General features: G+C 42.3%; 1 protein-coding gene across 4 annotated transcripts in view; it reads right to left on the bottom strand.

Annotated features, from left to right (window-relative positions):
• Positions 1-25,513, bottom strand: part of MAPKBP1 (mitogen-activated protein kinase binding protein 1) — a 102,854-nt gene that overhangs the window by 23,739 nt on the left and 53,602 nt on the right. For all 4 annotated transcript variants that reach the window (XM_069017399.1, XM_069017400.1, XM_069017402.1 and 1 more), the window contains exons 5-20: positions 25,152-25,209; positions 21,916-22,086; positions 18,890-19,027; positions 18,082-18,264; positions 16,765-16,925; positions 14,382-14,571; positions 13,246-13,392; positions 12,152-12,336; positions 11,950-12,041; positions 11,456-11,581; positions 9,711-9,781; positions 9,142-9,263; positions 8,186-8,261; positions 5,550-5,661; positions 4,921-4,984; positions 1,767-1,892 (exon numbers count right to left, since the gene is read on the bottom strand). In XM_069017399.1, the coding sequence (XP_068873500.1) occupies positions 1,767-1,892; positions 4,921-4,984; positions 5,550-5,661; positions 8,186-8,261; positions 9,142-9,263; positions 9,711-9,781; positions 11,456-11,581; positions 11,950-12,041; positions 12,152-12,336; positions 13,246-13,392; positions 14,382-14,571; positions 16,765-16,925; positions 18,082-18,264; positions 18,890-19,027; positions 21,916-22,086; positions 25,152-25,209 (2,022 nt within the window). The remainder of the gene's footprint in view (positions 1-1,766; positions 1,893-4,920; positions 4,985-5,549; positions 5,662-8,185; positions 8,262-9,141; positions 9,264-9,710; positions 9,782-11,455; positions 11,582-11,949; positions 12,042-12,151; positions 12,337-13,245; positions 13,393-14,381; positions 14,572-16,764; positions 16,926-18,081; positions 18,265-18,889; positions 19,028-21,915; positions 22,087-25,151; positions 25,210-25,513) is intronic.

Below are 25,513 nucleotides of genomic sequence, written 5' to 3'. Positions count from 1 at the left end.
AGAAAGTGTTACTTCCCCCACCAAATTCTAGCAATACTGTTCTAAAGAAGATCTAGTAGAACAAATTAATTATCACCAGGCAGGGAACTCTCTCATACTACTGCCAGTCTTTTGAGACAACAACTTTACACCACAAGTTGCAACTCAACTCTCTACTGCAACCTACACAGACAGGCTCTGGAAACAATCAGAACAGATACAGGGCACCTAGAAAATAAATCTCACTCAAGTTCATTAGTTTTCCTTCTCCCACCTCAATAATGCTGGTCCAACAGGCTCTTCTTCCATTGTCAGTACCAATCCAAAATGCTCTGAAGTTATGTCTTTGCTGATCTCCAGTTACCACAGAGGACAATCAAAACTGAAAACAAGCTTTCAAAGCTGACAAGCAGATTCAAGGCTTGCAAAGAGGCTACCAAACAAGTTTAATAAAGTTCTGGGCTTGGCGTGGCTCTAGCACCGCCCTTCAGCAAGCGTCTGTGATGGAAACAAGTATCACCTCACGTGGAACAGGACTGGGATTATCTGTCACAGGCTGAGCTGTGGTAGGGTAAAGCTGCAGCTGCTGGAATAATGGAGAGACTGCTATAAAAAGCACATTGCTTGACAGATCCAGAACTTTATGTAGAAAAAAGGCTTCCTGAGTTTTCCCAGCATCGTTACCAAAAGCACTTACTAGACAAGACTCATTTCAAGAATGAGCAGATCAAGACTTTCCAAAACAAAACTATGCAGACAGACTTGTTACAACATTGCTTGCTCCCAAAGGGGGTGGAAAAGTCCTCGTGATACTCAACAACCAGTGTGGTAAATCCTCTAACGCTTTGAGTACTTTTATATCCAGAACTCCATTTGTAGTCATTTGGGACATAGGAACAACAACAAAAAAAATCTGTGTTTATCCTTTTTTCCCCCACTGTGATCTCATATCATTTTGGTCAGGACTCTCCCCTGCATTGCTTACAGTCCAACTAGTCTCAGTTACTTACAAACTACAGAGAAACCAAACACATTACACTAATAATCAAAAATGGCCTGTCACTCTTGTTCTGTTTAAAAACAGAAGCACTACTTTTTAAAGAAAGGTCACCAGATAAATTTAGATCTATTTAGCTTGTAGGCTGCAGTAATTTGTTTTTAGATACATTGTTTACCAAGCAAAAAATAATATTATTTAGCTAGCAAGAGCTTTTTCTATTTAAATTATTTTTGTGTTTATTATTCATATTATAATTATTTTAGCTGGGTTTTTACAAAGCCTCCAGAAAATAGTTAACAAAGAAACAGCAAAACTGTAAGGAATGTTTTAGAATTATGATCAACATAGCCAATTCATACAGCTCACAGTTGTACTTCAGTACTGACACTGCAGAAAACAGCCTTTAAATTGCATGAAGCTTAGATCTAGAGAACTTTATTCATGAAGGATCACAGCTTCCCTGGTAGGATTCTGTGTACCATCCTCACTATTCCTAGGTGAACTGCTTATTAAAATTTCTGACCGCATGATTAAATTAAATTAAGGCACAAGAGGCACTGCATACATATTGTAATTAGTGAAGCACACTAAGTCTGTCTGAAGATCCCAGTCTGGTTTCTATATCCAAAGAAGAGGGGTACAAAACCCAAATTCAACAGAGGAATACGAGAACTTTTGGAAGACACTATCAGTGAAGACAGCAAAAACCTTACATTGAATCTCAGTGCCCCTCTTTCACATTCCACCCTACAAAGCCAGCCATCTCTTCTCAGTCTGCTCTGCTCACCTCATGAGTCCAGCTGCCTTGTGAGGAGGAGACTTCTCCGCCTGCTTCCCTCTCTGTTTCATGTCAGACAGTCGCTGCCGCATGTTGATGGTCATCTCTGAGCTCAGACGCCAGATGAAGATGCAGCTGAAAGAGGGAAAGGTCAGGCTGGCACCAAGTCTCAAGTTAAGTTTATTGGTACTAATTCCCACTGCAGAGACAAACAAGACCCCTTCTGTCTGCAGCAGAGAGATACATGCAGAAACAGCTTCAAAAAAACTCAATCCCATCACAAGCCTCATGACAAAAGGGTTGAACCTGCCTGTCAAAGACTCCCTATGAGCGAGAGCAACTGCAGAGATATTTGCACAGACCTATCTCTGATCCCATACCTTTATTTGACTAGCTGCTGAAAGAAATGCTGTAACAAGTCCCTCCATGGTGGTAAGTGGCAGGGTAAGTGGAGCCTACAGATGTCCCTTGCATCCTCTACCAGTGGATGAAGTCTCTGACTGCCACTACCCCCGCAAAGGCAAGGCCTTCCTAATGCCCACCATCCCATGGAATCTCTGCACTGTAATAACAGTTAAGCTCATGTGGCAGTACTTTTTGCAGTCAGGGTGCTCCTAATATTTTACTTGGGACTCCATACAGGACACTTGCACAGAATTTACACAGCCATTAGCTCAGCACGTCAGAGCACAGTGCTAATAACACCAAGGCTATAAATTCAATCCCTGTATGGGCCATTCACTTAAGAGCTGGATTTGATGATCCTTGTGGGCCCCTTCCAATTCAGAATGTTCTGTGAAATTTGACTGAGTTTGGTCAACAGATTCAAAAGCATTTAAGAGAAGGAAACCAACAGTGTGGTCTCATTTCATGAACTTCTTCAGAAATTCAGCTTAAAAAAATATATTCCTCATCACATTAAAGAATACCATATCTCATGTTCAGCTACTAGAAAGTAAAATGACCAGCATTGTCTTTGAAATTTGACCCTAGTGCTAACTAATTCTTTTCATCTCAGTCATCTTTCCTGTCTAGCTGGGTATACCTACACTGATGTAGAAACAGAGATGGTGTTTTGGCTATCACTTATAAAATCCTGCACCCTGCTTTGGAATCCAAAGAGGATTTAATTCAGGACCCATCAGTGCCAGTACTCCAATACACAGAAGATTTTTCAACTACTGACTTTTCCCTCTTTTCTTGATAGCATGTAAACATTAATTTGCTTTGCCATTTTGAACAACGACCATGAACTTTGGTCTCCCTGACCTGAGGCAAATGTCAAAAGTGCTAGGATACTGAATACCTGAATGTTCTTCATTTTTTTCTCTCATGAGGAAACAATTTAAAAGGTTTTAACCATATCACACCTAAAAAGCCCATAAACCCCTATCTGCAGTCTGTGGAGATTTTAGACCAAAACTAAAACTTCCCTTCTTGTCCCCAGTGCCATGCTCAGGAGCACCACTCCCAGCTACTGAAATCACACAGAGACACTTCCCATTGCCTGTGAACACAGTGTCATCCTCCCACTGGAGCTTTTCAACCAGGAGAAAGGGCTGAGGCACTGTGTCTGGGAACCATGGCAACCCAGGGCAGCCAGCTGTTTCCCCTCAAGGAGCAGCTCTCTGCAAGTAACAGCAACCATCATCTGCTGCTGAAAAGGTAGTGAAATGGAGGAAACAAAATTCTGAAAGCAAATCTGGCTTGTTCGTTTATCCCACGCCCCCAGTTATCAAACCTAAAGACAAGCAGCAAACAACCTGCACTCAACACAAACTCTACAGAAGCAAGCACACACCTACCCCTTCTTTTGCTGGGGTTGGGGAGGGGGTTTTGTTTTGTTTTTTCTTACTTTTCTCACAGGAATCTCACAGTCCTTGTGTCCTTTCTCATCTCTGTTTTTCTTTCTATTCTCAGCTCTATTCTTTGCACATGATGCTGTGTGTGAACAGACTATTTTCCCTGTTCTCCTTTGAAAAAGATGCTTTCTCATCTCTTTATAGCAGACTTCTTCATGCATCCTTTCCTCACTTCTCATCCACCTCCTGCATACCCTTAGTGAAGAAAATTACCCTTTTTCTCATGGAAATGTCAACAAAAGAATGTTGCACTAAATCACAAGGATCACTGGGGATTTCAAACCTTCTATGTTTCTGGAATTTGTCAGAAGTTCACAACAAAAGGACTCTCTCTCCTGCAACTTTTTTCCCTAAACTATTTAACCACATGAAAGGAAAAGAAAGAGGAAAACTAAATAATTTGTTTACCACTGAAAGACAGAAACAACCAACTGATGAGATTTCATGTGATATATTGTATGTTCTGTAACAACTCACCCTCTAAAACCCTCTTTCCAATTCAGTTGTGTTTTATTAATTTAAAAAAAAAGAGAGAGAGAGAGAGAGAGAGAGAGGGAGAATCTGGGTTGCTCTGAACTTGCAATAGCACCCCAGGAACCATCTTTCTCAAAAGAAAAATTTTATCCAGTTCAGCTGATTTAAGCATTCACTGATTCCAGAAATAGTGGCTCCACTCACCTGTACAATCATCATACTAGGCACATATTCTCCTTTTTTCCTTGGGCTCAGTCTGGTGATTACTTAAGCTTTTGGTGAACTGATTTAGCTCACTAAATGTGCAGAAACTCATCTCAGGGGAGTAGTGATGTAGTGACCTGAATCAGCTGAATGAGGGGTCAGCTGTACCACTGCTGACTCAGGGGAGCGGGAAGAGGGCCATATGGACAGGATCAAAAAGCGGGGACAGGCCTGTCCCTTTTGCTGCTAAACAAGCTCTTTCACCTGGTGAAACCTCATCAACAGGAGTAGTGCAAGAAAAAGTTTTGGCACTACTAGCAAAAATAGCACAAGATGCCTTATATTACAGACCTGAAGGCTGGTCAGGAAATAGGTCACATCTCTGTCCCCTTTCCAGCAGAGAATAGTATTTACACTCAGAAAAGGAAAATACTTCACATGGGTATTTCATAACATAAACTGTGAGCTTTGCCAACAACACACATTTAGGATTCAGAAAGCTATCAGATTTATTTGGAATTCATAAAACATCCCTAAAAAAAAAAATTTACCTTTCTTAAGGACATCCTAAATCCAGTATGAGATGGCATGAGCCAGTATTACAAACAAGCAAAACCTCTTACCTGTCACCAGAAACAGAGATCAGATGTTTGCAGTCATTACTGAATTTCATCCCAGTTACAATCTCTGTGTGAAGTAAAGCACAAAAAAACCAATCTTCCCTGAATTATTGAAATGGACAGAAGAGATCCTTAGCCAAATAGGCTAGCTATATTCAGTAATTCACACTTCACAGATCAATATGCCCCAGTTACCATAACCATTTAACCAAGAATCTAGGCTTGACATAGGAAGGGTACCCCATGGCAAAATATACATGAAGACTGAATTCTCCTTTTGCCTATAATAGAATAGCTCCTGCATGGTAGGAGCTGAGGGTATATCATAATGAAACTGAGTACACTGGAAAAAACACAGACTACCTTATAGGCTATTAGAAAAACGGTGTAAATAAATACATGGCCTGACATTTGTGTGTGTGTGTGCACTTGTGTGCAAAATGCAAAAATTGAACTTGCAATAAAATAGGCTATTACAATTTCATCCGACTACATCCAACTACAACCTACTCAAAAATACCGATTAGGTAAACTTCTGGGGGGGAGGAATCTTCAGAAAGCTTTGACTAGTATCAGACCCTACTATATAGTCAGCAGAAAAAAATGCATTTCCAGAAGTTTACAAGCCTTACCTGAGTGTCCATACATGGTTGCAACACACTCGCCAGAATAGAAATCAAAGATGGAGAGGTTCTTGTCAGAACAACTGGTTGCAATGTAAAGACCAGAAGGGTCTGTTTGCACCTGGTTTAGGAGACAAGAGGAATGCAAAGATCTGGTGAGAAACTACCTTCAAACTACATGAAAATAGTCCAGAACACCCAAGACAGTCAGAATAAAATCCAAGTAGCGCCCACAGGATTCCAACTGAGTACCAACCTATCCAGCATTCCAGGACAAATCTCCTACCTAATCCTGACTACACTTTTAGGAGTCTCTCCAACCTCATCAGAGACTGAAGGCACTTAAATTAAATGCCTTCATGACTGTGAAGGCATTGCCACCAGTGGACAGACTTCTACCTCTCTCCTACTTTCTTCTAACCATTGGGGTCTTACTTTCTTCTATGTTAAAATCAAAACAAAACAACAAGAACACCCCCAACCCCAAAACACACACACCATAAAAAAAGAAAAAAAAAATCCCAGCTGACAGAGTTAAGTGAAATATTACAGGATTCAAGTCTTCAGGAGAGAAAGCAAAAAAGAACTCAACACTGCCAAGAAACACTGATAATGATGCTGTCACAACTCCAACATTTGCAACTCCCATTTTTCAGCTATTTTGTTCATTGTGTGCTTTTTCATACACACCTATTTGTTGCTTTATCTTGGATCAAATAGAAAATCCCCTGAAAATGCCTGACCAGGTCTAAAGCAGCACTACACAGCAAATACAGTTACTGTCACCCAATGTCCTGCTCTGTCTTTTATAGAGTTTTAAGGACCTGAGAGGGAAAACTGTTTTTCAAGGGAGACATGGTATTTAAATAATGGTAATTCTTCTGGTTCCTTATGTTTATTTTGTTGATGTTTGCTTCCAGCATCACTGTTTGGGTTCTACTCATTAAACTGCAATGTGTATTATGATCTCAGAATAACATGCCAAGGAAGTTTAAATTCCAGAGACAACCATAATCCCTTGGTTACATAATTGTCTTAAAAATGAGCAAAGCAACAGTAAAAGTAATTGAGATACACATTAAAAAAAAAAAAAAAAACACAACACCAAAAAGGATATTAAAAATAAAAAATCCAGCTCTCAGAACATTTCATGGTTTCTTGTCTGAGAAAGATCTAATCAAGCACCTAAGCTTATCAGCAATTTAAAGTGTAGCATCAATTTTTCATTTTCTTTACTCTGGCTTATAAAAAATTTGTAGGAATTATAATAGGCAAAGAGAAAGAATTTTTCATTCCCTGTAAAACAGAAGAACTGACACTAAACAAAATTGTTTGTTTTCCCCTCCCTTTTTACCCAGTTATTTACACCCATCAATAATTTCAGCTAGAAGGGAACTACAACTATCATCTATTCTTGCCTGACCAATTCAGAGTTGACCAAATTAAAGCTTGTTATTAAGTGCATTGATCAAATGCATCTTCAACACTCTCAGGCTTGGGGCATTGACCACCTCTCCAGGACATCTGTTCCAGTGTTTTACCAAACTCTCAGGAAAGAAATGCTTCCTAATGTCCAGACTAAACCTCCCCACTGCAAATTTGAACCATTTCCATATATCTTGTCACTGGATCCCAGGGAGAAGAGCTCAGCACCTCCCTCTCTGTGTCCCCTCCTCAGGAAGCGGTAGAGAGCAATGTGGTCACCCTTCAGCCTCTTCCTCTCCAAACCAGGTAAGCCCAATGTCCTCAGCTGCTCCTCAAAGGACATTCATTCCAGGCCCTAATAATAATACTACTGCATTATAGCAGTAGAAAAATTATCAGTGAAAAATAAAAATACAATGAAGAAGCTTGTTTGGCAACTTAACCTGAGAGATATTTTGATTTTGTCAACTGGTTTTCCCTCTTTATAGATCGACAAGAATGCAGTTCTTCCACTCAACTGTGAATCTTGCACACATCAGATTTACCAGGGTAAGCCCTGGATAGTGGCAGAAACAGGCACGCTACGCTGGCCCAAGGCCTGGATGCTCTCAGCAGGTAGAAAACATCAACAGATGCTCTCTAAGCAGTACCAGGCTTGTCCAGAACTCCAAGACCCAAGCTTTTCAGGGCAGATGCTATTTAATTTTATCAACTCAAAGAGTTTCCCTTGTATTTGCCCTCTGAAATCCACTTCACAAACACTGATCAACAGGCATTTCCACTTTAAAAACTAACTAACAAAACTAACTAATTCCACTAACAAAACCAGTCAAGAAACCCAGAATGAGGTCTCTGGAGTAGAAAGTAAAATATCAAATTAAATGGATTAAACCATCTCCTGACAGATATTGGTGCAGTTCCACTTGTTTTTACAGCATGGTCCAGTGACTTCAGAAACAGGACAGAGAGAAAAATCATACATCAGCTTCAGCATTCATTGACTCTTTTCCTGTTTTAGCCTCATGAAACCCAAATACATTACCAGCCCTTAAGGGTGGAAATAGAAGGAAGCAGCAGCAGGGTAAAGGACAGAGTATGGAGCAAGCAAAAAAAAAAAAGAAATTACTGTATTCAGATTTGTATTTCATTTTCTTGCCCCTGAGCTGCATTCAGAGAAGCTGAAAAAAACCTGAAAATGGAAGGAAAAGAAAACAGCTTACTTTGATAAGGGTGCCATCTTCACCTTGGGATCCCTTGTAAAGCTTCTTCTGCTTCCCACTGCTTATGTTGAAAACCCTGAGGGAGTGACATAAGATAACATGGCTCATTTTTGCCCAGGTACTGCTCTGGGGCTCTTGTCACCAGGATCCTTTTCTCTCCCTGTTCCTCATTCTACATAAAATACAGGAAACAGGGCCAAGCTACAGGAAGTGGAGAAATTATCTCCATGAAGTATTATCACCAATCAGTTAAATGGTTCAAGAAACAACCTCAAAAGTAAGGCAGAGGAAGATCATCTGAATTAAAATTGATGATTTATTCCCAAGCCAATAATCAGTCAGTCCTCACTGCTGTAAAAATACCTGGCCTCCTTTGTACTAGATCAAAGACAGCAAGACACTTTATTTATGTTAGAATACAAAACCAAATCACATCCAGTAGTGATATTTAGCTATGACCAAAACTCGTACCATCTCATACAGCTATAATAGGAGACACACAACTACAGAGAGACTCCTTTGCTTTCATTCAGACTGATTGGAGAAATGGATAAAAAAGGAACAGAGAACAGACTCCACTTGTTCAATGACAGTCACATTTAAATTAGTTTTAGGTTCCCACAATCCCAGGTATTCCACAGGACCTCACAGCTTTTCACTAAGTACCTTCAAAACCAAAATTACCACAGTGCAGAAGTTCTTGCCCCACAGCTCAATGATGTGCCAAGGAAGGCACACTTGCTCTCCCAGTAGAAAACCTTTGCAATGAGAAGCCAAGAGTCCCATGGGCATTGCACACAGCTTTTTATCAGTGAGGGGAAAGGCAGAGTTCAACCTCACAGTGCCTCAGATCTGTCTGAAAATGCTGTATCAAAGAACTTAGAGGAATAATGATGGAGATGGGGCTACCTTGTTTATGACTGCAAAAATATTTTCAAGATGAGAAGGAAACTAACCTTATGTTACGATCCTGGCATCCAATAGCTGCGTATTTCCAGCTGGGGTCCACATCCATGTCATAAAGTGTGGTCTTCCTAACAATGTGATGTGTTCGGGTAAACTGGACCCCTTCTCCTGTCTAAACACACGGATAAAACTGTGTCAAAATCAAGTAGTTAATCCATTTTTAAAAACAAGCAAATCCAGATGAGTCTTCTCACGCAGCCAGCACAAAACAATCCTTCCCAGGGAGCTGCTGGGAACAGATGAGACTGGAGGCACATGGAACTCTTCCCTCCAGCACATACTCTTTCACCAGTCCTCACAATAGGTCTGGCAGTGAAAGAAAAGCAGATATCCTAACAGTTCTGTGTTTCACATCTTGCTGGGAGAGGTCAGGCTGGGAGTAGCTGTGTGCTTCACAGAACTAGTTCTCTGAATGTAATCTCTTCTATCGAGTCAGCAGGAGGCACTGAGGCTGAAATAGCAACAAGCTCATACAGAAATTCTGATATCATTCTTTGAAGTAACTCCTTTGTGGAGAGATTATAAATTAGAGCTGTACAAAAAGCTGTGATAAGGTTACCTTTTGTGCAGTGCGGAAATAGATGCTCTTGTCCGCCCCACAGCTTATCATTCTCACTTTCCCATCGTTGGCTGGAGAGAAGAGGCAGGAGACAAAAGATAAACACATACACAAGGTGGAGGAAATGTTTCAATTTATACCACTGCTCATTTATTCCAGTCCTGATTAGCTAAGACTGACTCCTCCCCAAGCAGCAAAACAGAAGCCCCTTCTCAGGGACGTTTGTCTTTTACGCTCAGAGTGCATGAGGCCTTAACACAGAGACTTTACAGGACAGATTAGGATGTAATTCTGTCTTCTCCCTCACCAATATGCTCATACCTTTGTGTGCCACAGCACTCTGTGGCAACATGGCACATGCACACTCTGTAGAAGCAATAGGCACTTTTCAGACCTTAGACTTGGTCACATGTTTCTTGCTGCCCTATCTAACTGCAGGGGCAGGCTTCCCTTCTTCCCTTAGGACTCTTATGTAACCAATCAGCTCCTTCAGCAAAGCAACACCTGATAAAACTCTAAGTAGTGACAATGCATCCAACATCACACAGGCCCTTGGACTGCACCCACTTAGAGCATGCCTGCACTTGGCTCATAGACCAGCACAAAGGCTTTAGCTGCCAGGCCTTGAGCCCACTTCCCTCATCTCCCAGGAAGTCAGCTGGCTGCATTTAAGGCCAGCTCACTGATATGACAGATCTGTCAGAGCAACTTTTGCTGGCCTTGGAGCTCCTCCAGAAAAAAACTTGAAAAAGTCACACAGTTGCTTTGGGGAGCCCGTGCTGTGAAGCTTCAGTGAATCCCTTCACTCAGGAGCAGTTTTAAAGCTGAGGTTCTCATCCTTGAGCCCCAACTGAGCTACGCTGCAGCAGCATTGCAGCCACAGCTGTGCCTGGACACATACCCCCAATGATCTGAATCCTGACCCAGCCCATGGACTCACCTTCCTGACCTGAACTCCATCTTGCCTTGCTGCTATGAACTTGCCTGGCAGGCACTGAACTGTAGCTGTCCCTGACCACTCCAGACTGATCAAGACCTTGAATTGCTTGAATTCATAGTCTTATCACTATGGATTTGTCTGGTGACCTGGACTACTGGCTGTACCTAGTTACCGCCACTGGACTTGATCTGTTCCTGTTCATGTCCTGTGGTACTTTCCCACTACCAGTGGAAAAGGCCACTACCTTTGCCTGCCTTCCTGTCACTCCTGACTACTGGCTTTTCCTGACAGAGCAGCCAACTCTTGCTGTTCCCAACTGGTATCTGACCATCAGTAGCAACTGGGTGCTGGGGATAAAATGTGCTCCATTACCAGGAATGCAAACTCTTACAGTGGTTTGCAATGACAAATTTACTTTACTCAAAACTTTTTTTTGGTGTGTTTGGGGATTTTTTTTGGACAACTGTTCACAGTTCTCCTAAATAAGAGCAACATGTAGTCCTCTGAAATTAGTTAAAGGGAGTAAATAATTACAGAAAACAGTTTTCCAAAGAAATGCTGAGGACTTTCAGGAGAGGTTTTTTCTGGGAGGAAGAAGGAGAGGAAAAGAAAGCAAAACCAGAAAAGAAGGTAAGTATCACCTTCTTTTAGGACTGCAACTAAAAAAGATGACCAAAAAAAAAACCCCAGCTGCAGCTTCAAATTGACCTAGCCCAGTATTTAAGTAGCTGAAATTATTTTACAGACACAACGGGATAACAGCAGTGCTCAAACCCAGCTTTGGAGGGAGGCCATAATTTTCTACCTGCAAACTTCACTGCAGTGATGGAAGAAGAATGTTCATCCAGGGTTTGCTGCAGGCTATAGTCCTTCCCAGCATCCAAGACATGAATCAATCTATCCCGACTGGCTGAGGCTAAGAGCTTTAAACCTGTCAGAAAGTTAAAAAGATTGCAAGATCATGATTTAAAAAGTCATTTTTAAAACAGCTTCCCAAGTCATCTTAGGGACAAAACATTATATTGTAGCTAACTGCATAGACAGACACAAAGTAACACTCCTGAATTTCACATTATAATACTAAACAGAAAAAGTTTCAATCTCAACATACAATATTCCAATACAAAGTAAGAGAAAGAAGACTTTTTCAAAGGCTGGCCCTACTGGCCCAACACTACAAGCCTGCTCTGAAATTCAGGAGTAGCTCACCATGATAATTCTAACATACCATAGTTGGACATTCTGACTTGCTCAACATTACATTCATAGGCAAAGGGGAATCAGCTCAACTGCATTTACCTGTGTCGGGTTTGGAGTATTCCAGACATAGGATCTCAGAGTCATGGGCTTCCACCTTCAGCATTTCCTTCAGAGACTGCAACTCATATATTCTAAGATACAACATGGCTCATTTCAGTATGTTTATTAAATTAACAAGACCTGTTTCTGATTCTCATGTCTGAGCAGACGGCAATCTGCATAAGAAGGTTTATGGGATTACCTGAGTGTGCCTATCCTGTCCCCCGAGGCCAGGTGCTCCCCGCTGGGACTCACACAGACAGTGCGTATCCCCACCTTCGTATCCAGCACTTGTGCATCAGCTTTCTCTGCACTTCCTGCTGAGTTGTAATCAGTGTCCAGAAGTACCTGAGTGTTGTCATCTACATAGATGATTTTCATCAAGTCCTGGGGACATAATACACCCAGAAATATTTACTAGTTACAAAATATTAAAGCAAAGCATCTGCCTTAGAAACTGAGCTCCTGGCCAACATAAACATTTTATTGGCAATAATGCTGTAACTGGTAGGACCTCTTGGCTAGCAGCAAGCACTAAGCACCTTCATATTGTAGGATGAAAGTTTCCAGCTGTACCTCACGATCACCTGTTTCAAAAGACTCAAGCTAGAAACTAACAGCATCTCCTGCACTACTGATGACCTCTGGGATTAGTGATTACAACATATTAGGGCAAGCAGCAGGAATCTGAAAGACTTCTAGGGATCATCTAAGTCAGAGAAGTGACAGAAGACTTCTCTGTCTGAGAAGTGACAGAAAAAGCAAGAATTTTTTCCCCTTGCTTCCTGAGATCAGGGCTGCTGTGTCCACAGATCTTCCATGATCTGAAGCAAATGTCCATATGTAATCACTGTTCTCTATGATTATGCTCCCTCTTATATAGATGAAGTGAGTGCAAGCTGTTTTTCATTCAGTTCTCCCAAACCTCTGCTTCATTTAATGCACCTTTTCCAAACAAATCTTAAAAGTGGTTACACATCACAGAGATGCAGAAAAAGAGAACCAGCTCTCCTGAAGCATATGGCCCTTATGGAAGAGATTAAGCTTGATGAATCCTTGGGCAGTTTATGAAAACAGCAATAGTCCCCAGGACTGTTTCAAACAAACTGTCCTTCCACCCAGCACTCCTTTCGTGTTTCTTCAGGTTCATACATGTAACCAGATTTGTGCTCAGTTTACAGAGAAACCTGTGTTGACTTGAAGATCCAAAGAAATTTGGGCCTTAACTTGGGAATACCTGTGTGTGAAGAAGAGCAACCCCAAGGACAAGGAGGGGATCCAAACCTAGGTTCTTACATTGCTGAGGATGTTGCGGTGCAGGGCTGTGCCATGGATGTTGGAGCTTTCAGTGTTCCACAGACGAATGGTGTTGTCAGAGGAGCAGGTGATGAAAGAACCAGGGGGGAGGCAGGGCTGATTGTTGTCCTTCACCTCTGGATACATCTAAGGGCAGGTAAAATCAACCCCTGAATAATACTGCCTGGCATCTGCCATTCTAGATACTGGTAGCAAATTTCAAAACAAAATGAGACAAAAGAGTTGTCTTCTGTTTTCTAAACGTGAAAGCCAGACAGTTCTGATAAAAACCTATTTGCAGACCAGAGCTTCATACTGCCTTCAAAAAAATGTTCACTGAGCTTCCCTGATCACAGAAAAACCTCCTTAAGAAGCATGCAACAAGCCAGTATCCTTTGTTCAAAGAGGGCACCTCAAATCCCAGACAATGACCATGCAGTAACCACCTTGCGCTGTTGTTTGCAACTTTCATCTACTACTGTCTGTTTATAATTCAGAAGGAAAGGGTGAGATGCAATTAATAAATAATAACAGAGTTCTCAACCTCTTCCACTTTTTTTCCACTTTCCCCTTTCCTGACCACCGTTGGACATATTTCAACATATTAACAACTACACTGTTTCCTATACCTCCTTTTCTTCCCTCTGTCCCTCTGAGGGAAAGCCAGCTAGACAAACAGGAAGATGACAGACACTTGAGAGACTATTTCCATATGTTCTGGTGAATATGTTGAGGACCAGAGTTCAGACTTTATCACTGTTTCGTGGTTTTTTGAAGCACTTGCTCACCACAGATCTCAAGCAATTTTTTTGAGGTCAGCAATAATCTCTTGTGCATCTTCTAAAAGGAGGCTCTGTATTCAGCTTTGTTCAATTCTGCTTCTTCTCCCACCTCTCACCTTTTAATGGTGAGATTTTTTTTTCAGTAGCACACTGCATCTCACACAATCAGTCAGCTGTTGCAGTGCAGCCAAAGAACTGTTCTCAGGCCCAGTAGCAAACACACCAACCACAGGTGAAAATTTGAGTCAATTCTTTCCCTCTACAGTAAGTGTTTGCATTCAAATTTGGCAGCTTGTCTGATGACTTTCTCAGCTGCAACTCACAATCCAACACCTGCGTCTGCAGACAACATACCTCAATGTTCCACACACAGGAAGAGTGATACAAAGCAGAGTACACCTTGCCCACTTTCTTCGGGTCTTTGACATCCCACACATACAGGCTGTGGTCATTGTATACACAGGAAAGCCACTGGTTGGTGGGGTCAAAGGTCAAGGCAATCGTGTCTGGATACTTCGCATCAGCCACACCAGAGAAAAGACGGCTGCACAAAGAGAGAACAACAGCCTGGTTAGTTTGTGCTCTCTAGGAGTCAGGGCAAGGAGCTCAAACAGGAGAGCTCAGATTCTCCACAGGGCACTGTTGAGGTGAACAATACACTGTGGCATATATAGAGAGAGTAGCTGGCCAGGAAGACCTGTCTCTTGAACAACCGGAATCCAAAAGAAGCCTCAAAGTCCCATTGCAAAAGTCTTTCTCCTTGCCATCCAACTCAGAGTCCCACTACAGGTGACTGATTTTCCCTGAAGAAGGACCAAACAGGACACTTGATGATTACTGGAAATCATCATAATTTGCCCTGCATAATCATGTAGCAAAATCCAAGTCAAATAATCTCAAAACAAAGGGAAGAGAGAGTATCATCTTTTGGTGGGTACTATATCTTGTTTACTGATAGCAGGAACTGCTCTTGCCAAGTAGAAGAACAAGCACTGCACTCAAAACACAGGAGCACATCAGCACGAGGGACAAAGGAATGGTTCATTTCGGTGGCCACTTGCCTGACCTGCTTCCCTTCCACCCCCACCCCACACACAGGCCAGCGTGGTGCTGCTTGCAGCAGCTTGTGAGATGAGCAACTGCAGATGGATATAAAACATAAAATGCAGATGTCCTTTCTAGTTAGGCAAGCTCTCTGATGGTAACTTAGAAAGGAATTCTGTAGAGCCAGTAAACACCTCTTTTCCCAGGTGTGGCCCAAGATCATGTGGCCATGTGAACCCTGTATCTCTTCTACAGGCGTTCTCTGTTCAGTCCTGCTGCCAGGCAAACAAAGGAGCTCTCTGTTGCCCTGAGGTGAACTCAGCCATCCCACAGGCTGCTAATGATATTGAGCAAGGTAATTATAGACAGAGTGTCAGGGTGTTGAGAACTGGTAATTTTAAAGCACCATGAAGCCAAAGTGCACGTAGCACACCAAACAACTGAAGCCCTGCTTCTGCACTTGCAAAGATTTGAAGGCTGGAAGAGCAGAAGAGCACAGCCCAAATTCTACTGAAAAATCAAGTAATTGATACAGTCGTGGGCAGTTCACTGCAGGCAACTGGCATCCCACAGAGAGGCTCTGGCATGCTTGGGAACATAAGGAGTCCTGTGTTTTAAAGCTTCTTTGGAAGTAATAAATTAATTTTAATATGTTGTTAGATTGTAATCAGCACTACAAATACATATTTAAGATGCATACGAATATTTCTGCTTAACTGATGCATGAGAATAGCAGAGTTTTTCAAAAAGTCCTTTTATACAACTGCTTGATTTTAGCACTACCAGAAACTGTTTACATTTTAAACTGAGAGAGTTCCTTTTCCAGCTCCCTTACTGGAACATCATTATCTCCCACTTATCTTCTGGAGGAGGATTATACAGTTCACTGTTTGAACCTTTACCTAAAGTTCCCAAGAAAAGTTTAGAGTATATATCTGTAGACACGGAGACTCCAGATACCCAGTGGCATAATGGCTAGTGGATTCATATCATTTTTAGATTTCTTTCCCCACTAGAGACAGAAGTGAAAGAGGGCAACAGAAGAAGACTGGGAAAGCCTCCAGCCAGGACTGGCAAACACCCTCTACAAGAGGCAGACTGAACTGCATAGAAATCACATTACTCACCTCAAAAGGTAAGAAATAGAAAGCCAAGACAGAAGATACTGGAGCAAGGTAGGAAAACAAGACAGCAGAATGCACAAGATTGAGGGAGAAGAAATATTACAGACAACAGTAGATTTAAGTCTATAAAAGATTGCAAGAGAGCTTTTGAGAAAATGCCCCATGAGAGCATGGGCATCTCTTAGCAACATCATTGCTATGGAGGAGAGTGATAAGCAAAGGATGTGCCATGGTACAGAAACAACTGAAGCATGCCACAGCATCTTGTGCCCTCTGCCTGCCTGCTCATAGCAACCAATGCCAAAATGCTCAGGCCTGGTGGCAATGCCAATGCCACCAGACCTGAGCAACCCCAGGGAGATGAAGAGCAAGATAAGCTGTGTACTCCAGCAACCAGGTTTGGGCTGTAGTCCAGTCATACAGGGCAAGGCTGCAACAGCTCAGAGAGATCTGCAACAGGCTGCCAATTTTAATCCATAAAAAGAGCATGCTCCAGATAGCAAAGGTCTGGGGAACAGTTCTAACCCCCACAAGCCTCCCTTGCTCCCTTCCACCCTTCTCCACAGTACCTGGCCTCAGTCACACTTGCGATGTCTGTTCCCAGGAAGTGTGGCTTCGGCAGAGTGGTGACAAAGTGAAGGTTCAGAGGGTTAAAAATTCGCACGGTGCCGTCAGCGCAGCCACAGAAGATGTAGTCGTGATTCACAGAGATGCAGTTTGCCACAGTGGTCTAAGGAGGACACAGCACATGAGAGGGCAAATGAGAAATGTGCTCTCACATTAAAGGTCACCAGACACACGACAGGGAGAACAGCAAATTGACAGACAAAGGAGTCATGGTCAGAAAAGCTGTAGTGAAGTCGAACCCTGAGAGTAAGGAAAGGCCTAAAAATCAATTTTTCCTTTCTGTAGAACTTTCCAGCCAAGGTCCACTGCAGATCCCAAGTAGTTAGAAAAAAGCCCAGTTTCTCTGCCACCCACTATGATGTGAGGTCAGCAGAGCTACATATTTGCTCCAGCTGAGTCCTACTCTGAACATTGCTTTTATTTCCGTGACATTCAACACCACTGGCAGGCAAGCAGCACCTCACCCTGTACTAGCACACCAACACATTACCTGTCAGGAGAAGACAAGAAACAGAACAAAATGGATTTTCTTCCCCTCCCTTTGGGATCTGTACGAATGGCAGAAAATGGTACAAAATGGAGCATCGTGAAAAGGGGATGAGTTCAATGCAAAAAGTTTTTTCAACTTACTGTGAAGCTGTCTGTATTCTGAGCGAGAGTGAAAGGCAGATTTTAGAGAGGAAAGGAAAGGAAAGAAAAGAAGAGGCATTTCACTTGAGTGAAAGCGTGGACAGACTTTTTCCCTTGATTTTAATACACTGGATCCTTTCAGGTGGGCATGTTACATTCAATCAAAAGGAAAACAAGCATGATCATATTCTTAACTATGGGCCAACCTGGTGGTTTAGAGTAGCCAAATCAACTAGCACCTTGGCAACCTGCATTTGAGATGCACAAGTCAAGTAAGAAACTGCAGACTGGACAGAAATCAGAATCCTTCTAAAACTCCTATTTGGCCAGGCCAAGGCAGGAGGGACCATACAGGCAGGAGTTGCCATAAGGACATTGCTTTGCCAGTAGAGCAGTCACTGCAATGCTGAGACATGAGAATGAAAGAGCCTCAATGATTAATAAAATCCCTTTGCCAAGAAGTAACACTATTTTTGCCTGGCCTTCCAGAGTAAAGCACAGGGTGGCAGAGGCAAAATTACTTTCATTGCTGGTGGTCAGCTTGTACCTCTGAGTGCCTTTATTATTTGTTGCTCCTGCTCTGCTTCAGCAGGCACAAATACTGCAGAATAAGAGGATGTAAAACTCACCCTCAGCTCCACCCACTTGTCTAGCAGCCTTTTTTCATTGAATTCACAGAGCAGGCCTGAGGATGTGATACAGAAAGTGCTGTCAGCTTTTTTGCCCCTTCCACAAGCCACGTCCGCAAAGAAATTGTTCCTCAGTTCTCCAAGCAATCCCGAGCGACCCAGCAAGGGGACTGTGGCATTGACCTACCAACAGAAAACACTTTGTTAGAAATTCAGCAAGGCACTTCAGGCAGACAGTGATTTTTTTAGAACATCAACCCGAGTGCTGAAGTGATTCAAAGAAAGAACTGTCAACAGCCTACAAGGAGAGGTTTTACTTGCTGTTCATGTTTGCAACTGTTCATGAGCACACAGAAAAATCATGATAGGTGGATTCTGCCCCCCAGAGAATAGCAGAACAGCTAAAAGTTGAAACACTTTGGTTGATGCTGCAAAATTACACTCACAACCTTCTGAGATGCTCATACCAATATCAAATAGCTCTCCCTACCTCTGTGCTCCAAGGAGTTAAATGACTGCAGCTCTTTTCTAGTTTATTTGTCCTTCAGTATATGTGACTACTAAAGAACAAGCATGCTTCTATGCAACTCCAGGAGCCACACCCCTACCTCAGTGCAGGATAAGACAAGCTTTTGGTGTTATCAGCCCATTGGGAGACTGAGACTTGAGAGCCAGGGGTGGAAGGCTATCCTTGCATCCCAGCAAAATCAAAAAGTTCCCACTTCCCACAGCTCACTGAAGCAAAATCCACCTTGCTCTAAGATGGAAATGGCTGTTTACAGTTCAGCCTTGATGCACTTTCTCTCACCTTGGAGGTTTTGCTGTCATCCAGGTACCAGAACTTGATATGTCGATTTCCAGCAGTGACAAAGTAACTGCAATCCTCAGAGAATGACACTGCTGTCACTTTACTTGAGACTTTGTTGGCTGCCACTACAATGTTTTTCTGGAAATATAATTGTTTAGATTACTTAATTTCTTCACTCAGAAGCAAAGGAACTAATTTCAATTACAGGCACATATCCAGTACAAGCACTGCAGCAGGGAAAAGATGAGGCTCAAACTATTCCCCATTCACCTCCATATACAACCTCCCCAGCATTAGCTGGGAACATTGATTTGGCAGACAGTACAATTCACATTTATATTCAATTCCTCTTCCACATTGACTATGACCAAGAACAAATCAGCAGGCACCAGTGCCTGCAGGAACTTGGTGTCTGAGCCATGACAAACATGTTGGTTTCACAACCACCAGAAGCCCAGAGCAAACCCATTTCCCATCAGCAAATGCAGATGTAGGCCACCACAAGCAAGAACTCTCCCAGCCCCCAGGCAGCAATGAGGGCATGGCACTCAAGATCAGGAATAGGTATTTTTCATGGAGAAAACAGTACTGGTTCTTCCATAAACTCTCCCTTCTCTTTAAATACATTATACTTTATCAAAAGACCCAAAATACATAAAGACCATGCTTGTACTGGAAGAGAAAAAGCAAAATGTGTTATACCTCAAATGTGCACCTCAAAATGTCAAAGAGTTTGGGAAAGGAGGAAGAAGACACAGGGACAGAAAAGAGGATGGACACTGCCCAAGCAGAATGGCCAGATAGGAGGAGGAACTCCCTGTTCACAGTGTCACTGCTCAGTTTTCCTCCCACTGCCTTGCCCAGATAGAAGTGAGAATAAAAAAGTTTTCTGCTCTGTCTGTTGTGGGTTTGCAAGCATGCAGCACATGGCTGACAACAATGCAATCCTTTTCATTCTTTCTGTGTTTCCTTTACCCTTCCCTTCAGGGATTCAGTTGCTCCCAGTCTTCCAGACACAATTCCCTCAGCACACAAACCCCGCCACTCAAAGGGCCCCACTGGACTGTGTGCTGACAACTGAAGAAACCAGCACCACAGGAGTCTAGCCTGCTGCACCATCACCATGGAGGATGCCCCAACCCAGAACAAAGGAAAAGCAAGTGGGACAGCAATTATAACTTCTTTCAAAACACCACACAGAGAAAAGCTTCGGACCCTTGCAGACCTCAGCATCGGGATCATTGCTATGGTCTTTCTTTAAGGAAGCAAGGGAATCCTACAGACAACATGGATTTTCTCTTCCATCACAGTCAAATGACTAGGTCTACCACTCAGGAAAAACAGGGAAATCCAAGGAGCAGCATATAGGATAGATGGGTTGTGGTTAAAAATGCAGGAAAATGTTTCAGGAGAGCTTTAGTCTCAGTCTTTATTGACTTTGGTCAGGTAAAGTATCTCTAGTTTTGGTGTACAGCCCACAAAATAAAGGCCAGCTGGACCTCCCATCACAATCTGGAACATAAGCTTAAAATGTGTGTTCCTCAGCACAGAAGAGTCAGACAGTCCTTACCTCACAAGTTCTCATGTCCACAATTATACAGTGAACAGAAAAATCTGCATAAGCAAGGGAAAGCAAAACTACTTGTACTGTTCCACATATGCCATGCATTGTGACCCTGTCCAAGTCACTACTTTCATTTGTATAACTAGAAAGGATCCAAAGGCTGAGCACTCAATTTTCAACACAGACATAACACTTATGTTCTCTCACTACACACAGTTCAGCCATATGAAAAAAAATAGCAACGTCAAACTTCAGCTCATACAGAAGACAACTAACAGTGAGATCTCAAATTACAGCACAGGAAATGAGATGAAGAGAGTAACATACTAAATGTATAATACAAGAGAGAAGAGAAGGCTCTGGGGAGGCCTTATAGTGGGCCTCCAGTACCTAAAGGAGGCCTACAGAAAACATGGGGAGGGACTCTTCATCAGGAAGTGTAGTGATAGGGCAAGGGGTAATGATTTTAAACTGAAAGAGGGTAGATGTAGATTAGCTATTGGGAAGAAATTCTTTACTGTGAGGGTGGTGAGGCATTGGAGCAGCCTGCCCAGAGAAGTTGTGGATGCTCCATCCCTGGAAATGTTCAAGACCAGACTGGACAGAGCTTTGATGAGGTTTTCACCTGGTCTAGTGGAAGGTATCCCTGCCCATGGCAGGGGGATTGGAACTAAGTAATCTTTAGGGTCCCTTCTTACCCAAACCATTCTATGATTCTATGATCCTGTGAGATTTAACAGATGTATTGATTTGTTTTCTTAAATCTTATCTCTTTTAGAGAGGGTTACAGCACTTGAAGAGGTAGCAGAGCATCTATTACTACAGAGGACCCCCAGCCTACTAAAAATAAATGTTTATTTTCTTATCTACAAACAACAAATGCTTAAATGTTTACTAGAGGAAAGACACAGGCTTTGTTTCTACCAAGTGTTGCCTCAATCCAGTGACAGGCAGAGTGACTTTCATCAGCTTTCACCCATTATGAATTCCCTATGTTCCCTTTCTCACCCATCAAGGATAGGATCAGAGTACCACAAACTTCAACATAAAAAAAAAAATCAAAACAAGCCAAGAGCATCCACTACACTGCAAAAGAAATCTCTGGCCAATGAGAGTTTCCTTCCTTAACCTCATAAATTAGTTTTTAATAAGCCTCTAAAAAAGCACAATAGTTTGGCAAGGTTTCAAAGTCCAGGCTTTTCTTGCTGGACAGCAAACTGTCACACATCTCCAACCATAAAGAATATCCCTTCATGGAAATTACTTAGACCTTCCCTAAAGGACCATAGCTTTCTCTCATGTCCAAATTTGTCTGTGCCTATGAATGTCAAAAACTAAACAAAAACTACAGAATTAAGAAAAGCAGAAAGCAAGATAGAATTGAAATAGTTTACAGTCAGACTGGAAGCTCTTTTTAATTTAGCAACACCTTGTGGTCCACCCAACCTCCTAGAAAACTTACCTTCCATGACCACACGTTGACAATCATGTCATGCTGGTACCCCACTGAAACAATGTACTTGGAGCTGGGGGAGAAGGCCACACAGGCCACACCGTACTTGTGTTCCTGGAGCTCAGCCACCTGGGTTCGCTCAGCCACATCCCATACCCGAACTGCTGGCATGTGCCCGCTCTGGAAGGGACAAGAACAGACACAGAACAGGAAATTTAACCCTGAGGTCAGTTCTGACAGATTTGAGCATGTAAATGGGCAGAAGCTTGGAAAAAGATGTCTAGATGATGCACTCACAATAGGTTTAGAGGTTCCTGATTCTTTAAAGCCCAGATTTAGACTAAGAACAAAGGAGTATATGCATTTCAACAGGTGTGCAAACTAATACCACCTCCCCTGCTTTAATCCTTTTCTTATGCTACTCACAAAATACTAGTCCCTGTTCTAGCCAGGGACTAGAACAATACTTTTGATGCACATTCCTGGTCTTTGTAATGGGAACTTACAGCCTGCTTGTGAAAAGGATTGTAATAGATTGTTATCCCTAGACTCAGTGAACCAAAAGCCCTCACATCCTCTGCTCCTAACACAACATGGACCTGGGATATCAAGCCAGGTCCTGCCATACAAAAACATGACATGGCTGTTGTGGGAACTCTCACACAATCTGAGGGAAGCCTCTGAGGGAGTAGCAGCATCGTTTCTGTCACAAGGTAACACATGGATGCATTCTGCCCAAAAGAGTAGTGGCAGGGTAATGTCAGAGAAAAAGACACGGCAGGAACAGAGCCTCTGGTTTTATGTTTGTTCTCCAGAGAAACAGAAATGCCAATTCAGCACTTTCTGCCAGACAAATCTTTTCTTTTGTTTAATTGTTTGTTATTAAGCCAAATTAAAACAAGGCGCACAAGATGAGCTGAAACGCTGGCCAAGAAATGTGCTTGATGGGCAAATCTTACTCCAGTAACTGCTCACAATTTCACATTGAAGTCTGTCAAAACAGTAGCTTGTAAGATAACATATCCATGGCAACATGGCAGAACCGTACCTTTTTGATTAGTTTTAAGTTAGTCATTTGATTGTGTGGGCGAGGCAAGCCTCATCACAAGTAAAAGCCAAAGCTTTAAAAGCTTCAAATTGTGCATGTTTTAATTGCCTTGTTCAAAAGCTCTGCTAAGCAACTGCTTGTGGCCTGGAAAAGTGCCATGGTGAGATTTAACTGCAGCTGGTACAGTTCTCCCTCCTGCAACGCAGAGCTCAGGTCTCAAGGTGGCTAGCAAGATGTTACAATGAGCTGAATCACCTGCTCTTCTAAACAACTGCTATATTTAAATACATACATACATATAAATATTTCCCAGTACCTTAGCATATACCCCAAGACCTTAACAAACTGAACTTGCATTTCATCTTTTAAGAAATGCTCACCAAAAGGGAACTCTGTGTGACCCCCATGGACAAGGACTCTACAACTCCATGGGGAGAAATAAAAAATAATAATTAAAAAGAAAAAAAAAGAGTTTTCTTATGAATTTGAAATATGTAAAAGCCATTTAATATGTATGGCAGCCAAGGACTAACCTCCATGTTCTCCTCCCTGAAAAGCCAGCCATGCAGAAAACTAAGGTGTTATTAGGCAGAATTAGCATAAGGCAGCTAAAAGGGAGATTGACAAAGTGAACTCAGAAAGCATTTCCCTATGAGACAGAGGTTGAACTACGACACGACTGCTGACACCAGCAGGGGACACTGCTACACTAAGCAATAATTCAAATGCCAGACACGTGGGAGGATACTGAAAAAAAGAAATGGTTTTACAACAGGGTAAGAGGAGACATGCTTTGCAACAAGGGAAAAACAAACAAAAAAAAAAACCAACACAAAACCCAAAAAAAACCCCACAACAACAAGAATAACAACAAAACCCCCACAAAGTTAGAGTATAACTGGAACAACTTTTTTTTTTTTTTTAATATTTTGAATTTGCCATGTAGCCCAATGAATTCTCAAACAGGAAAGTTTGTTAGCAAGAAAAGTACCCCACATGAAAAGAATCAAGAACCAGAATTTTTTTTAAAAAAGGAAAATAAAAGAAGGCACCAGAATCATTAGAACTGAATACCATGGAGAAAATTTATCTATTAGAATTTTATATTATTATTATTAAAATATATATTAGAATTTTAATATAAAGGGGGTTTATTGTATTAAGATTTCTAGAGAGTAAGGAGGCATTAAAACATATTACAGCTATAAAACCTCATGTTTTCACTAAAAAAGTAATGACAACATCTAATGATGGAAAATTTATGCTTTTTCTGTGTTGTGGTAGCCTCCATCTAAAAAAACTCACTCTTGTTTCTACCCTTGGTCTGATCCATACAGGATCCAGGCTCAGCTTTGGAGCCACCCAGTGACATGACAGCTGCCATCACAGTGACCACACTAGGGACCGCTGGAGCAAACAGGCTCCACCTCGACAGCTCCAGCACAGCACTTCTCCTCCCTGTGGCTGAGGCTCAGGAGGAGACCTATGTCACACATGCTCCCTCCCCATCTCTAAGAGGCACAGGGACTAGTGGTAAACTGCCATTAATCACACACAGGAGCAAACCGAGCCCAACCATATGGAGGTCAGCATTTCTGTGGATTTTTAACATCCAGCAATTCCAGCCTCATGACCAGCCCATGTCTTGAACTTCTAATGCAGAACAGACACACACTGCACTCATCCTCATTCTCCCCCTTGGGCATGTTGGGAAAGAGGAAGCAACTGTTGCCCCTAGCCAAACAAACAATGCCAAACCACAGGCACCAGCATCTTCTGTGACTATTCCTAAAACTCCACTCCACATGCACTTTTCATTTTTTCCACAACACTGTTACTGGCTTCAGTTACTTCCTGAAATCCTAAAGGGACAATGCTAAGCTCAGGCTGAGATTCAGGACCATCTGAGTACTCTTCATTGATGCTAGAGTAGAACCATGCTGTGTGTCTTTTCACTTATTTTCACTCTACCTTCAGCCTACAGGTGCCACCCCAGAAGACCCATGCCCCAAGCTGACATGTTGAAAAGCTCCCAGCAGGAGCACCCAGAGCCACCCATAAGCCAGCAGGTCCACTGAACAGTGAGGCAACTCTGAAACTCATTCCTCTGTGTGAAAGCAGCTCATTTCTTCTAAGCCCCTCTGCCCTGCTTCAAAATGCAATGGACAAGGTGCACCCTCTCTCCTCTCATACTTACCTCTCCTGTAACCAAATATTTTCCATCTGGAGAAAAAGCAAGTGCTGTAATTGTTTTCCTAAAACAGAGAAAATAACACTGAGAAACATTTCCAACATGTGACTTAATTTCAATACATCATGACTGGGGAGTAGGTTGGGATGAACTGAAAAGACACTACAGTCACCCATAATAGCCTGACATAATGGTTTTGCTTTGCCATGGGGATTCTGTGCTGCCCAAGTGTCAAGCAGCAGCTTATAGCAGCAGAAAAGCTCCAAAAGTTGAGGTTCATCACTGCACCTTTATTCCAGGTGCAGGACCATGTCCCACTGCTGGCTTCAATAATGATGTCATCTTTTTAGGTGGAGAAAAAAAAAAGT

Source organism: Aphelocoma coerulescens, chromosome 5, assembly GCF_041296385.1.
Source record: "Aphelocoma coerulescens isolate FSJ_1873_10779 chromosome 5, UR_Acoe_1.0, whole genome shotgun sequence".
NCBI classification, from domain to species: Eukaryota; Metazoa; Chordata; class Aves; order Passeriformes; family Corvidae; genus Aphelocoma; species Aphelocoma coerulescens.
This window is presented reverse-complemented; position numbering and strand designations above follow the sequence as displayed.